Genomic DNA, 12,887 nt, shown 5'->3' with positions numbered 1-12,887 from the left:
GATCTCTCACTGACCTCACAAGCTTGGATTATAAAAATGTGCTGTCTCTTTGTTGAGGTTGAGTGTCTGTGAATTACTTGTCTTGGTCTTGCTCTTTCTGCAGGAATATGTGCTATCGCACACAGAGATGCCAAGCACGCTACAAGCTGCAGAGGCTGCCATCAAGAAGCATGAGGATTTCATGACTACCATGGACGCCAATGAGGAGAAGATCAAGGGGCTACTGGACTCTGGTCGGAAGCTTGTGTTAGAGGACAGTGTTCATTCAGACAAAATCCAGGAGAAAGTGGACTCCATCGACCACAGGTAAGGGCTCAGATAAACCTTTTATGACCAGTGGGGCCAGAAATAGTTCAGCTAACCTGTTGAGACAAGTGGGATTTTAAGGGCTGGAGCAGAGCAGATAGAACCAATAGGGATTCATGGTGTTGCAGTGGCAAATTGGCCCCAGGATGGGTGTCTGCATAAACCCAATTAGGAGCAATGGGGCTGCAGTGAACAGTGTCGGGCCAATGTGGGTGAAGGTGCCTACAGTGATCTAATTTGGACAAGTAAATCCTGCGTTTGTGACAGTTTTGAAGAGTTTCAGCGGATGTGGCTTTAGTAAAAGTGCTAAAACCTTCAAGGTTACACATAGATAAAACCTGTTGAGGCCAGCAGGCATGGTGTAGGCTCCAGTGAACTAGCTTGGACTAATGAGTGAGATGCATTGACTTTGATGTATCAGTTGCCCTTGCGGATGGATTAACAATAGTTATAACAAACACTTGTGTTTTTGGAATGTGTAGCTGTAGATACACATACTGTGCATACTCCTGCCATCTCGTGTTGGGCTCAGGAGTATGCAAGTTGTTTTACTTCATAGAAGTCTTTCGAGTCACCAGGTATTGTGACTCTACCTGTGATTGGCAAGGCATTGGCTTGAATGTTAGATTGTTTTTTTCCGCCATTGGGTTCAAATGTGCTCATTCGAGCTCCGGTTCGATGCCACAGCATGTTCTCGCTAGGCTCTTTCGGTTCTCTCTACCTTGTTAGTTGAATAAATAGTATAATTAATGTCTGTTTCACGCGCTGAGTCGTCTCTGCTTCGGTTCCGCTGTTGAATACTTCGACGCCAAGTACAGGCTTGGCTCCTTCAGGTCTCAATCCACTCCTGGGCATCGGAGAATGCACCTGTAATGGAAAGGACTCCATTCAGATACTGCCCTTAGTGTAGAGTGTAGGTCTGCCAGTAGGTTCTACATCAGATGTGCAACCTTTGTCTGCCCCCAGACCACCAGAAGACCTCCTGCTCAGTATGCCTTGCCTTCTGAAGCAAAAAGACTCTACAGTACCATCTGGATCATCGCATTGCATGGGCATCGATGGTGCACCACTGATCAGAAGATACTCCAGACCTGTTCGTGGAACAGGAGACGGAGGCCAAGCAACAGCCAGAGGCTTCCGTTGCTGAGTCTCAGGAATCTGAGTTTGAGGAAGACTCCGGGTTCTGAAGTCGATGGGGACGAGCCTCATCCACACAGCGTCCATCTACAAAAACGGCTGCTGTGCGTATCGATATCCTGCCACCCATCTCTTAACACCAGTCGGAAGTCCAGCATCGATCCCTGAGAGGGTCGGGCATCAAGCTCACAAACCATCCATGAGGGTTCCGGTCCACCACTGCCCCAAAGCCAAGGTTGTAACTGAGATATCAATCGGAGCCAACGCATATACACTTATCGGCGTTGAAGCATGCCGCCAAGCCATGCCTTTAGACTTCGACAGGCTCTTTTGATCTGACATTTAAGACACCCTCGAAACCTTTGGAGCAATAGTCTGACTCTGTGCTGGAAGGCCATTGGATGTCCTCGTCGCTGAGAAAGCAGACATCCAGAGCAGCATCCTCTGTCGCTTCCAACAATCAGGATCAACCCATCTTCCAATGCCTTCAAGAGGTGCTTGATGGCAGGCAGCAACAGATTCACATTCAGCCTGGGACTGGACGAATCCTGGCTAAGCATGCCCTCCAGGCAAATGACTCTGTATTTCCAAAAAGGAAATTGATTTTTGTGGCGGCCATAAATCCACCCTCCTCCTCTGCACTTAAAAAGCCTTGTCTCCATGATAAGAGCCCAACTCCACTACCTCCTGTGCTATGCCTACCTCTACTCCACACTCACCCCATCTCCTCTGCCCACTTCACCACCATGTCCATGCCCAATCTCCCCGCCATTACCAGTAGACCCTTTGACAGAGGCCCCTCAGGGTTTCCCTATTTCAGGGTCGAGTGGAGGAGGGTAGTCCTAGGTCCCTCTATGACCCATATGATGCCCCTTATAACCCACAGTCCCACGGCCTGTGGAAGGATTGAAGTGGACCCCAAGGACTCAGATCCAAAACTATATCCAGCCAAGCCTCCCCCTCCAGATGTCACTACTGCCTACCATGAGGAATTGTAGAGGGCAGCTGCTTACCAAAAAGTTGAGAAGGACAAGCTGCCTGAGGAGAATGATTTCTTCATGCAAATTTTCTACAACACAGAGGTCCATGAAGTACCTCTTGATGCTTAAGAGGATGCTCAAACCAGCCCCTAACCGGGACCAGTCGAGGTGCAAGTCATCACCACTAGGGTGGACAAAAAGCTTAAAGCTTCCCCCTCTGACCCTCCTTACTTCAATGGACAACTGCCAACCAGTTCCCTAGTGGTTCAGACAACACAGAAACTTGCACATTCACAAGGCAAGGGGCATTCCCCTCCAACTGGACTGGGCAAGTAAGAATAGAGACGCAGCCCAATCTGCTGCACATTGGTGTATCACCAGTTCTATTCGGTTACTCTCCCAGTACGACCGTGCCCAGTTGGACCACCACATGGAGGAGGTGCTGCATCACCTCCCTGGCCAGTCCAAGAGGAGCGGTCAGAAGATGGTAGTGGAGGGGAGCGTTATCTCAAATGTCAACATCAGGTGCGCCTTGGAACAACAGTATACCAGTATCCTTCTTCACAGGCGCGCCTAGCTACGTGTTTCTGGTTTTAAACCAGAGGTTCAGTAGCATCTGGTCAATTTACCCTTTGATGGCGAGTATCTGTTCGGCCCAGAAGTTGACCAGATGCTGGAAAAAATCACGAAGAATACAGAGACAAGCAAATCAATGGGTGCCTTGCAGACCCTCTCAGGCCGGGATCCTTTCACCACACACAAGTTTGTGGCAGGGCTAAAGCCACTTGTAGGGGGAAGGTTACAGGGGCTTCTGCCCCAATGGGCAGAGATTGCTTTGGATCAGTGGGTTCTATATATCCTCGCAATGGGATATTGTCTGGAACTCATCCAAACATCCCCATGCAGACACAAACTGACCCCAGGACATCTGCGTCTGCTCCAAGAGGAGATCTGTGCACTGCTCAGCAAGGGGACCATAGAAACTGTGCCGCCACATCACTGGGGAAAAAGGGATATACTCCCCATACTTTCTCATTCCAAAGAAGGACGGGTCCTTCAGGCCTATCCACGACCTCAGGCCCCTCAACAAGTACATCCTGTCCAAGCACTTTCACATGGTAACACTCCAGGATGTCATACCGCTCCTACAACAAGGCGACTTCATGACTGCCCTCAACCACCCTGCCCCCATCCACCCTGCATATAAACTGTTCCTCTGGTTTGTGGTAAGTGGTCAGAATTACTCGTTCAAAGTGCTGCTCTTCTGAGTGACCACAGCTCTCAGGGTGATCAGAGTGTCTTGCTGTAGTAGCCGCTCACCTCTGAAAGAGCGGCATCCACTTGTTCCCTTACCTGGACGATTGGACGATCAAGAGCAAAATGCAGCAGCAGTGCCACACCCAGGCCAACATACATCTCCTGCATTGACTAGGCTTTACCATCAATGCTGTCAAGTCCAACCTCCAGCCCCTGCAGTTACAACCTGTTCTCAGGTCTTTAATTGATTCTTGAGTGGGAAAATCATTCCCCAGCCCAGCAGGAGTTCAAGCATTTCAAGCGCTGCATCCTCGTTTTCAGCCAGATCACCAGTTAACGTTCACACGGGTCATGCGCATTTGCTATTGTCCCACATCCCAGGTTACACATGTAACATTGCAAGAGTGCCAAGCAGTACAGTGGTCCCAAGCGGAAGCTCCAGGGGATTATCTAGTGTTGATCTGGGCCATACTCACCGCTCTTTGTAGTGGTGGAATGGCAACAACCAGTTGCAGGGGCGGCCCTTCCTGGGCTTAGTTTCACAAATGACCATTACAATAAACACCTCGCTCACTGGTTGGGGAGTGCATATTCAAAAGCTGGCCGTACAAGAGGTGTGGATGCCCAAGCAATGGAGCCCCTACATCAACCACCTGTAATTAGCAATTCAGCTAGCCGTCCGAACGTTCCTCCCTCGCATTCAACACAAAGGGATTCTAGTCCTGACGGACATCACAACCACCATGTTTTACCTGCAAAACAGGGCAACACACAGTCCCTGCTGTTGTCCATGCTAGCTCGAGGCGGTTGGCGATATGTAACAGGGTACATCTCCTCATAGACTACATTCCATGATTGGACAACAGTTTTGTAGACCTGCTCAGCTAGATGCATCAACAAGCCCATGAGTTGGAACCCCCAAGTCCTACTTCCATACTTACACCATTCAGGCTCCTCTACTGTCCACCACTGCAGAAAACTCAAACAGCCCAAAATTTGCATCTAAACTTCCACACCCGCAGTCCATCGGCAAGGCAATATAGATGAACTGGTCAGGGATATTTGTCTGCGATTTTGCGCCTCTCCCACTTCTTCCATTCGTGGTTCACAGGCATCTGCAAACAGCCCTCAATCTCATCCTAGGAGCCCCAACCTGGGCAGGCATCCATGGCGCACCATCCTCTTCGCGCTGCCCCTAGTGCCTCACAAGAAGCTGCCTAACTAGCCGGATCTTCTCTCCCAGAATCAGGGCACGCTTAGGTGCCCCAACCTCAAACAGAACAACCTTGTGATCTACCTCGTGAAGCCCTACTGTTTCGGTATCTCAATCTACTTTCAGAAAGTATCGCTGTCCTTAAGGAGGCATGTTGACCTACAACCAGAGCCTGCGATGCTTCCAACTGGAAGAGTTTTCCTACACACATTACCCCTCTTTAAGAAGTAATCCAGGACATTGTCTGCATCTGCTCCACCTTCAGAAATCAGTCCTCGCATACACCTCCGTTAGGCTTCTCTGGCGGCTCCTGACTCTTACCTTCAAAATTGATAACAAATCTCCCTAGTCAGGGTCCCTGTTATCAAGGCTTTTATGGAGGGACTCAAACCGGTTATCCCACCCAGGGTACCTCAGGTCTCCATGTGAAACCTCAACATTATCCTAACCAGAGTTATGGGACTCCCCTTTGAGCCACTACACTCCTGTCCCTTACAGTTTCTGTCTTGGAATGTATTTTCCCAGTAGTGGTTACCTCCCTCAGGCATGTCAGTGAGGTACAAGCTCTTAGCCTAGAAGAACCCTTCTTCCAAGTCCACTCAGACAGGGTGGTACTTAGGATAGATTCCAGTTTCCTTCCCAAAGGGGTTTCTAGCTTTCACCTGAATCAAACCAAAGAACTACCAATGTTCTTCCTACAGCCAAAGTCTGTAGCAGAATGAGCTGTAAATACCTTGGATGTCAAAGAGCACTCGGGTAATACATTGATAGGTCAAAGCCTTTCCGAAAGGCACAACATCTCTTTGTTTCTATCTCAAAACTATATAAAGGCCGTACTCTCTCTAAATCCAGTATTCCACACTTGCTAAGTCAAACATGTAAGAAAGTGGCTCTATATATACTGAACCAGAATGAGGTACAGTGTGTATAGAGTCCACAAACCCCAGAGGTATAACAGAGGTTAAAGTCAGGACTGACCTTACTCTCAAAAGTGGTAGCTTGGTCGAGCAGTAAGGCAGTATCAGAGGACAGTGTAAAGCATTTATTGTACACACTCAGTCAGCAAAGGATTTCACACACTCAAAAGACTGAACTCCAGGCCAATTGTTGTTATATCAAAAGATATAGTGATTTTATTTTTAGAACCAACAGGTATCAAAATATACTTTTCTCAATATGAGTACTCTCATGTAATTACTCTGCAAGGAAGCAATGAAGTTTGTGAACACAATAGATACAGGGGTTGCAGTAGGCAACACAATTCTAAACACACTATAGCATTGAGCTCAATGGATTGTCATCATATAAGTACAGTTGATTATAATACAGATTACTTTAGTAGTTCCAGGACTAGATCCTAGATTCAGTCCTGGGGTCTAAGCTGAAACCAGATGAGCAAAAACGTTTTAGTTACTGTAGTGAATTTTCATGAATGTAAAGCTGTTTTAAAAGTTCACACTTGAAAACTTTTCAATGAAAATCTGGCAATGCTATCCAAGGGGAGAAAATTCAGGTTGCAGGTAAAGTACGATCGCGTTACTTTTGTAATCCAGTACTGGGCTCCTTTGGCCAGCACTGGGGTCTTAACTCAAAACAGGCAGGTAGTTGCGTTTCAGTATTTCGTATGATTTTTAAAGAATATTTTAAGTTTTCCAAAGTAGAAACTTAGAAGAAATGTCATAGAAAAGCAGACAATGGGCTTCTATGGAGAAAATAAAAATTACCAGTAAACCCGGTAAGGATTACTTTTGGGGTTCAGTACTGGGCTACAAGGTACAGTACTGGCTTCTCCCCTGATCACAGGTGAATTCTTCGGAATTCGGGTGATTTTATATGAATATTTTTAGTTTCCAAAACTTCACACTTAGAAGATTTTTAGAGTCAAACCAGTCAATGTTATCCAGTGGCAGGTAAGTGAGTTATCGGTTTCCAGGTGAGTACTTGGCTGGTGAAGTTAGGGTTCTGGGCATAGACTCAGGGGTCCCCCAGGCTCAGGTAAGTACAGTTGGTTAACCCCCAGCGGCTCTGGGGCGGCCGGGTGCAGAGGTAGTTAGGCCCAATGTTTTCCAATGAGGGAAAGGGGGCCTCCGGTTGGGGGCTGCTGGCTAGCAGGCCATGCGGCTGTGGGAGCTGGGCTCCTGGTCACTTGCTTAGGGCAAATGGGGAAGTAGGTTAGGGTACAGGTTGCATTCCCAGGGGCACTCGGGCGGCTGGGTGCAGGGTGCTTTTGAGCCGTCGGGCGCTCAATGTTATTTAACGAGGAACTTGAAAAGGGAACAGAGGCTGCAGGCTCGGGTGCGAAGGATCTTCTGGAGCGACCAACACTTCGAGGGGTAAGTTGGGATCTTGGAGGATAGGCAGGAACCCAGGAGTTGGCCACAGGGGGCCGTGAGGCGCCAGGTGCAGGGGTGTCTTTTGAGGTCGGGAAATCTTACCCCCTGCTGGTCGCGGTCGGAGGGCTCCTCTGTCGTGAGGCTGCAGGCATTGTCGGGGTTGTCGAGGAGGGTCTTTGGGCACTGGACTTCGGGTCCTAGTCGCCGGGGGGACGTCCTCGTTGTCCTGGATCACTCGGGCATGGGCCGGGCTCGGCGGGTGCAGAGTGGGTTGGTCCGGAGCTTCCTGGCTGGCCCCAGGGGTGTTGTTGCAGCAGAGCCTCTGCTGATGGGAGTCCCAGGCTTTAAGAGGGTCAGGGCAGGCAGGTCCTCTGGGTGTCCCAAGGTTGCTGTCCGCAGGAGTCGACGGGATTAGGCAGGAGCAGGTTCCAGGATCGACAGGCCGGTAGGGCTGGGGCCAAGTCAGTTGTTGTCGTCCTGTTAGCAGCTGCACGGCGGGTCTTCTTCTTCTTGATCTTCTTTCTTCTTTTCTTATCAGGATCTAAGGAAGGAAGGTTCAAGGAGCCCCTAAATACTGAATTTAGGGCCGTTACAGGTAGGGCAAGGACAGGGACCAATAGGTCCCTGTCCTGGGTTGGGTACACCCCATAGCCTGCTCCTCTCCTGTGGGAGGGGGGCAGGAGCCTAGCTGTGATTGGGCAGGGCTCCCCATCTACAAGATGGCCGGAGCCCGGGGTCGTGCTTCACTTCGTCTCCCCCACCTGAGGGGTGGGGTTGGCACAGGCTGGCACACCCCTCTTCCTGACATAGTTTTTCCTGCCAGTCTTTCCGCCAGAGTGGGGGTCAGGACTGGTGGGGGCCAGTTGCTGGGTACAGCAAATGGTCTTGAGAAGCTCACAGAGGTGGCATGCCTTTGAAGCTTCCCCCTGCCCATCCTGGGGGAGGAGACCTAGCACCTCGCCCAGGATTTGCATTGTTGCAGGCCCAGGAGAGCGGGGGCTCTCCACCCAGGGGTCCAGCAACATGTCTCCTGTGTGGCAACCTCTGCAGCAAATCAGCCCAGACGTGGATTGTAGGTTAGGGTTTCAGGGGACATCTCTAAGATGCCCTCTGGTGCATTTTACATTAAATCCCACACTGGCATCAGTGCCGGTTTAATGTGCTGAGAGGTTTGGTACCAAACTTGTCAGTCTTCAGTGTAGCCATTATGGTGCTGTGGAGTTTGTAATGAGAACCTCCCAGCACCATATACTCCTAATGGCATCACTGCACTTACAGTGCCCATGAATAGTCCTGGGTACTGTAGGGGCACAGGGCTCCTGCACCTGTGCCCACACCTCTGGCATAGGGCACCCAGCTAGAGGGGTGACTGAAGTATGCCAGGGCAGTGGGTTCTGTGGGCATGGCACACAGTGCCATGTCGACTCTTTGTTTAGTTCTGTACTTAGGCACTCAGCCTGCAACGGCAGTGTGTTGGTGCCAGGGTACAGGGCCCCTGAGGGTGGCACAATAGGTGCTGCAGGCCTCAGGCGTCTTCTCTGGTCACCATGTCCTGGGTACCTAGGGTACCATTTACTAGGGGCTGACAGGTGGCCGGAGATGCCAATTGAGTTTTTAGTTTCAACCCAGTTTTAGGGAAGGAACACAAGCCCCGGGTACCTGGTTGGCAGGAACCCAGGGCACACTCAGTCAAAGTACATCAGCAGTTCAGAAAAAAAGTGGGGGCATACCAATGCAAGAAAGATGGCACTTTCTCACAAAACGTATACAGACCTGTTACACTAGTCTCTCCCAGACCACACTCGACCTATAAAAAAAGGTGCTTTTATGGCTTTCCGAGGCAATAAATGTCCCTATATCTGACATGTACAAAGCATCTGTCTGGTTCACCCCCTACACTTTCCCCGAACATTCCTGTGTGGATGTTTTAGCCAGCCAAAAAGCTAAAGTTGGCCAAGCTGTCATAAGCAGCCCGAGGGGCTCGGTACCGCATGCAGGAGCACTGCTTTACAGTCTATTTACAGTATGTGTATCTACTGATATACATGCCACGAACGGTAAATGTTACTTATCCTGTAAGCATCTGTTTGTGGTATGGAGTGCTGTAGATTTGTATGGGAACCATCTTCCCCGGAAGCACTTGGATTTTGCAGACACCTTTCTACCTTTTACATTTCCTGTTCTATACAATGGTCATCTTTCCTGAATCCTTATGCCCCATCTACGTCTCCTGTCTTTGGGTGGTAAAAAACATGAAGCCGCTGCTCATGCACATTACCAATCATGAGTGGAGTCACTGTATCTTGTGACTCAAAAGACTTCTTTGGGTAAAAAACTATTTGCAAACATCCAAGCGCAACACTAGATGGCAAGAGTATGCACAGCATGTGAATCTACATCATGACATGCCACAAACTGATGCTTACAGGGTAAGCAATATTTTCCTTTCTATACATCATTAATACTGTACTTCAGTTGCTTCTATATGTATCAGGTAACATATATTACTAATATTCAGTTATGGTAATTAGAGCACCTACCTTGGAAAGATGGATGTGTCTTGCTGTATTTTAAACTGATAACCTTCAAAATGCTGCATTTATCAGCAGCGAGTTTTCATCTCACTGAGTTATATTGCCAGTAATCTAGACCAGCGAAGGCAGAGAGGGCTGTGATGAGCTAGCTGTTTGCCAAGGTGCTAGCTAAAAAAGTGGGTGTAAGTGATGGCTGAAGGGATTGCAGCAAACCTTTTGTTAGCAGTGGAGCTGCCAGGGACAGCTGTGAACCACCTGGGACCAGTATGAGGCTGAAGTAGAGGTAACGGATCAATTGAAACTGGTTGTTGGGTGCTGCACATCATTTCCCCTCCCATTTACAGTCCATATACAGGTAGAAGCAGATATGGAGAACCTACCAATACAACTGAAATTGCTGTGGAATATAATTAATAAATCAATACATGGGGCAGGTATTACTCCTTCCGAGAGAGTATGATTTAGGGTTACGACCCGGAGTCGAGTGTTATGGAGAATATGTAGTCCACTGATTATTCAAGTGATTGCAGACCCACTGCTTCTGCTACCTGCGGCCTGGATAATGCCACTTAAGCATTGATGCAGTGCTGTCAATATGCCACGAACAGGTGAGAAAAGAGAAGAATGGGGCTTGAGTGAAAATAACTTATATCTTTTGTTTTTCATGCCAGACACCAGAAGAACCGTAGAGCTGCCAGCGACCTGCTGGCTCGACTGAAGGACAACTGGGAACTACAGCAATTCCTGCAAGACTGCCAGGAGGTGTGTTGCTCAGTTGTAAATAGTCCGCAGGAGTTAAATGAAGGGTTCCCCTCTCAGCATTGTCTGTCACTGGCTCTTGGTGCAGGGCAAACTATCTGCATATACTAACCATGGATATTTGACACAACATCCTGGAAATGTATCCTCATTCAGTTTCTGACCAGTGAAAACTTTTTAGTGACAGCCATTTTAGCAGTCCACAAAAAGACATGGTTACTTCTAAACATTCTAACTGTGGCCTGAATGTTTCAGGGTTTAGAGCACCTTATATTACTCCAGGCATGTGTCTTGAACTGAAGCAGGTGCATAGTTGCATAAAGGAACATTTAAGGAAGTGCTGGTGAACAAGCATTCCAGAGGTGGTCTTCAGGAGACAGGTTCTCTGTGATGAGTATGAGGTTGGCAGATCCATCTAGTATTTCTCTTGTGAGATAGCAGGAAGAGGTGTCTCTTGTAGGCTAGCAAAATGGCAGGAGTGGTGTGATTTAAACGGTTTGCTATGTGGTTTAGTGTGATGAAGCGGGATGGGTGCAGGTCTTGGGCATAGGGTGCTATCCATGGGGTTCTGTTCGTCAGGCGGATGTACATTGTATTTGCTGTGTTAAGAACTAGAGGGTGTGGAGATATAGTAGCAGTGTTCAGCCTAGCCAGAGGATATGCCACCAAAAGACTTGGGAGGAAGAGAATGTTAGTTTTTAAAATTTAATTTCAGATGCACGTGGTTTAATGGGAAAGGCATGGTCTAGGACTTGTGTAGCAGAGTGTAGACTGGTATTAGGAAGGGGGTCCAAGCCACCAGCAGTTGTTGATTATGATGTTGAAGGCGAATGTCTGTGTGCTTTGGATAGATGAGATGGCAGAAAGAAATTTAGTGTATAATTGAGTAGGAGAATGTGAACTAGGTTGAGGAGGTGATGAATGAAGGGTTACCTCTGTAGCGGGTGCAGCCTAGTGTGAGAGGTGTAATCTAGCAGCTGTCTGCCATCAATTGTTCAGTTACTGGTCACATACCCCAATGCCGAAAAAAAATCTCACCAGGATCTGTAGAGTGTTTGTCCAGAGCAGTGTGTGTTATGAGGATACCCACTTATCTGACTGTTGTCTGTTTCTCTAGCTAACCCTCTGGATTAATGAGAAGATGCTGACAGCGCAGGACATGTCCTATGATGAAGCCCGCAACCTGCACAGCAAGTGGCAGAAGCACCAGGCTTTTATGGCTGAACTAGCCTCCAATAAAGACTGGCTGGACAAGATTGACAAGGTAGTGAGAAGAAGGCCTTATACAAATGTGAAATATTTCCCATTCTTCTACTCTAAATATTACACATATCCTTGACTCATGGCATTATTTGAGGGGTTTTTCTGATAACCTCCATACATACACTTATAAAATAGTCTTCTAAGTGCTACAGCATATTGAGTTCATCACCAGCCCACCAAGTGTTTTTTACATGCAGATCTCCAACTATGTGACATCAAGTAGGCTGATTTTATTTAAAATATTCTTGAGGCTTTTGGTAAGAAATACTAGCACTTTAAATGCACACAGAAAATGCTGCTTTACAACAAATTTTCTTGCCTTGAACAGCATTTTACATAATAGAAGCTGTTTTTAGTCTTCTCTTACATACATTTCATGTTGTGTTTGGCCTGAAAGGCAATGCCAGGTCTGTCCCGTTTATCAAGTAAGAAGTATGAAAAAGGGGTCAGAAATTCATTACTGGTGACAATGTATTCCATCAAATTTGACATTGTTCACTTCGGGCTGGTAGCACCAAGCAAATGATTTCTGTGCACAGTTTTCAAATTCTGCCCAATTTGCGGCTTTCAAAAGACATTCCATCTAGAGTTCTTTAAGACTGGCTGGATGAAAGGTGTATACACAAAAATCTCCATTTTCCTTTCATTTCCAGCAGACCAAGTGCACTGCAGTGTTCACCTGCTCTTCCTACATACTGTAACATGTTTCTTCAAATTGCCAATAGTGTTTTTTTATCTCTGTTAGGAAGGACAGCAGCTTATATCTGAGAAGCCGGAGCTGGAACCAGTTGTGAAGGAAAAGCTCACTAACCTACACAGTCTTTGGGATGATCTGGAATCCACTACGAAGACGAAAGCTCAGTGTCTATTTGATGCCAATAGGGCAGAGCTCTTCACCCAAAGCTGCTCTGACTTGGAGGCATGGCTCGAGAACCTTGAGGGCCAGTTACAGTCTGATGACTATGGCAAGGACTTGACCAGTGTCAACATCCTACTCAAGAAGCAACAGGTATGACTGCAGGAGAGTCTTTGTCTGACTTGATGAAATCCAGAAGATTTTTAACAAGTGATTGTTGCTTCGAATCTGGACTGGTAAATGTAATTT

General features: G+C 47.7%; 1 protein-coding gene across 2 annotated transcripts in view; it reads left to right on the top strand.

The window, feature by feature from the left end:
• SPTBN2 (spectrin beta, non-erythrocytic 2) overlaps positions 1–12,887 on the top strand; it is a 680,775-nt gene that overhangs the window by 424,646 nt on the left and 243,242 nt on the right. For both annotated transcript variants that reach the window (XM_078660840.1, XM_078660841.1), the window contains 4 exons: positions 104–306; positions 10,432–10,522; positions 11,637–11,783; positions 12,528–12,791. In XM_078660840.1, coding sequence (XP_078516966.1) covers positions 104–306; positions 10,432–10,522; positions 11,637–11,783; positions 12,528–12,791 — 705 coding nt within the window. The remainder of the gene's footprint in view (positions 1–103; positions 307–10,431; positions 10,523–11,636; positions 11,784–12,527; positions 12,792–12,887) is intronic.

Source organism: Lissotriton helveticus, chromosome 9 (genome assembly GCF_964261635.1).
Source record: "Lissotriton helveticus chromosome 9, aLisHel1.1, whole genome shotgun sequence".
NCBI lineage: Eukaryota > Metazoa > Chordata > Amphibia > Caudata > Salamandridae > Lissotriton > Lissotriton helveticus.
The sequence above is the reverse complement of the archived record's forward strand: the minus strand, read 5'-3'. Positions and strand labels throughout refer to the sequence as shown.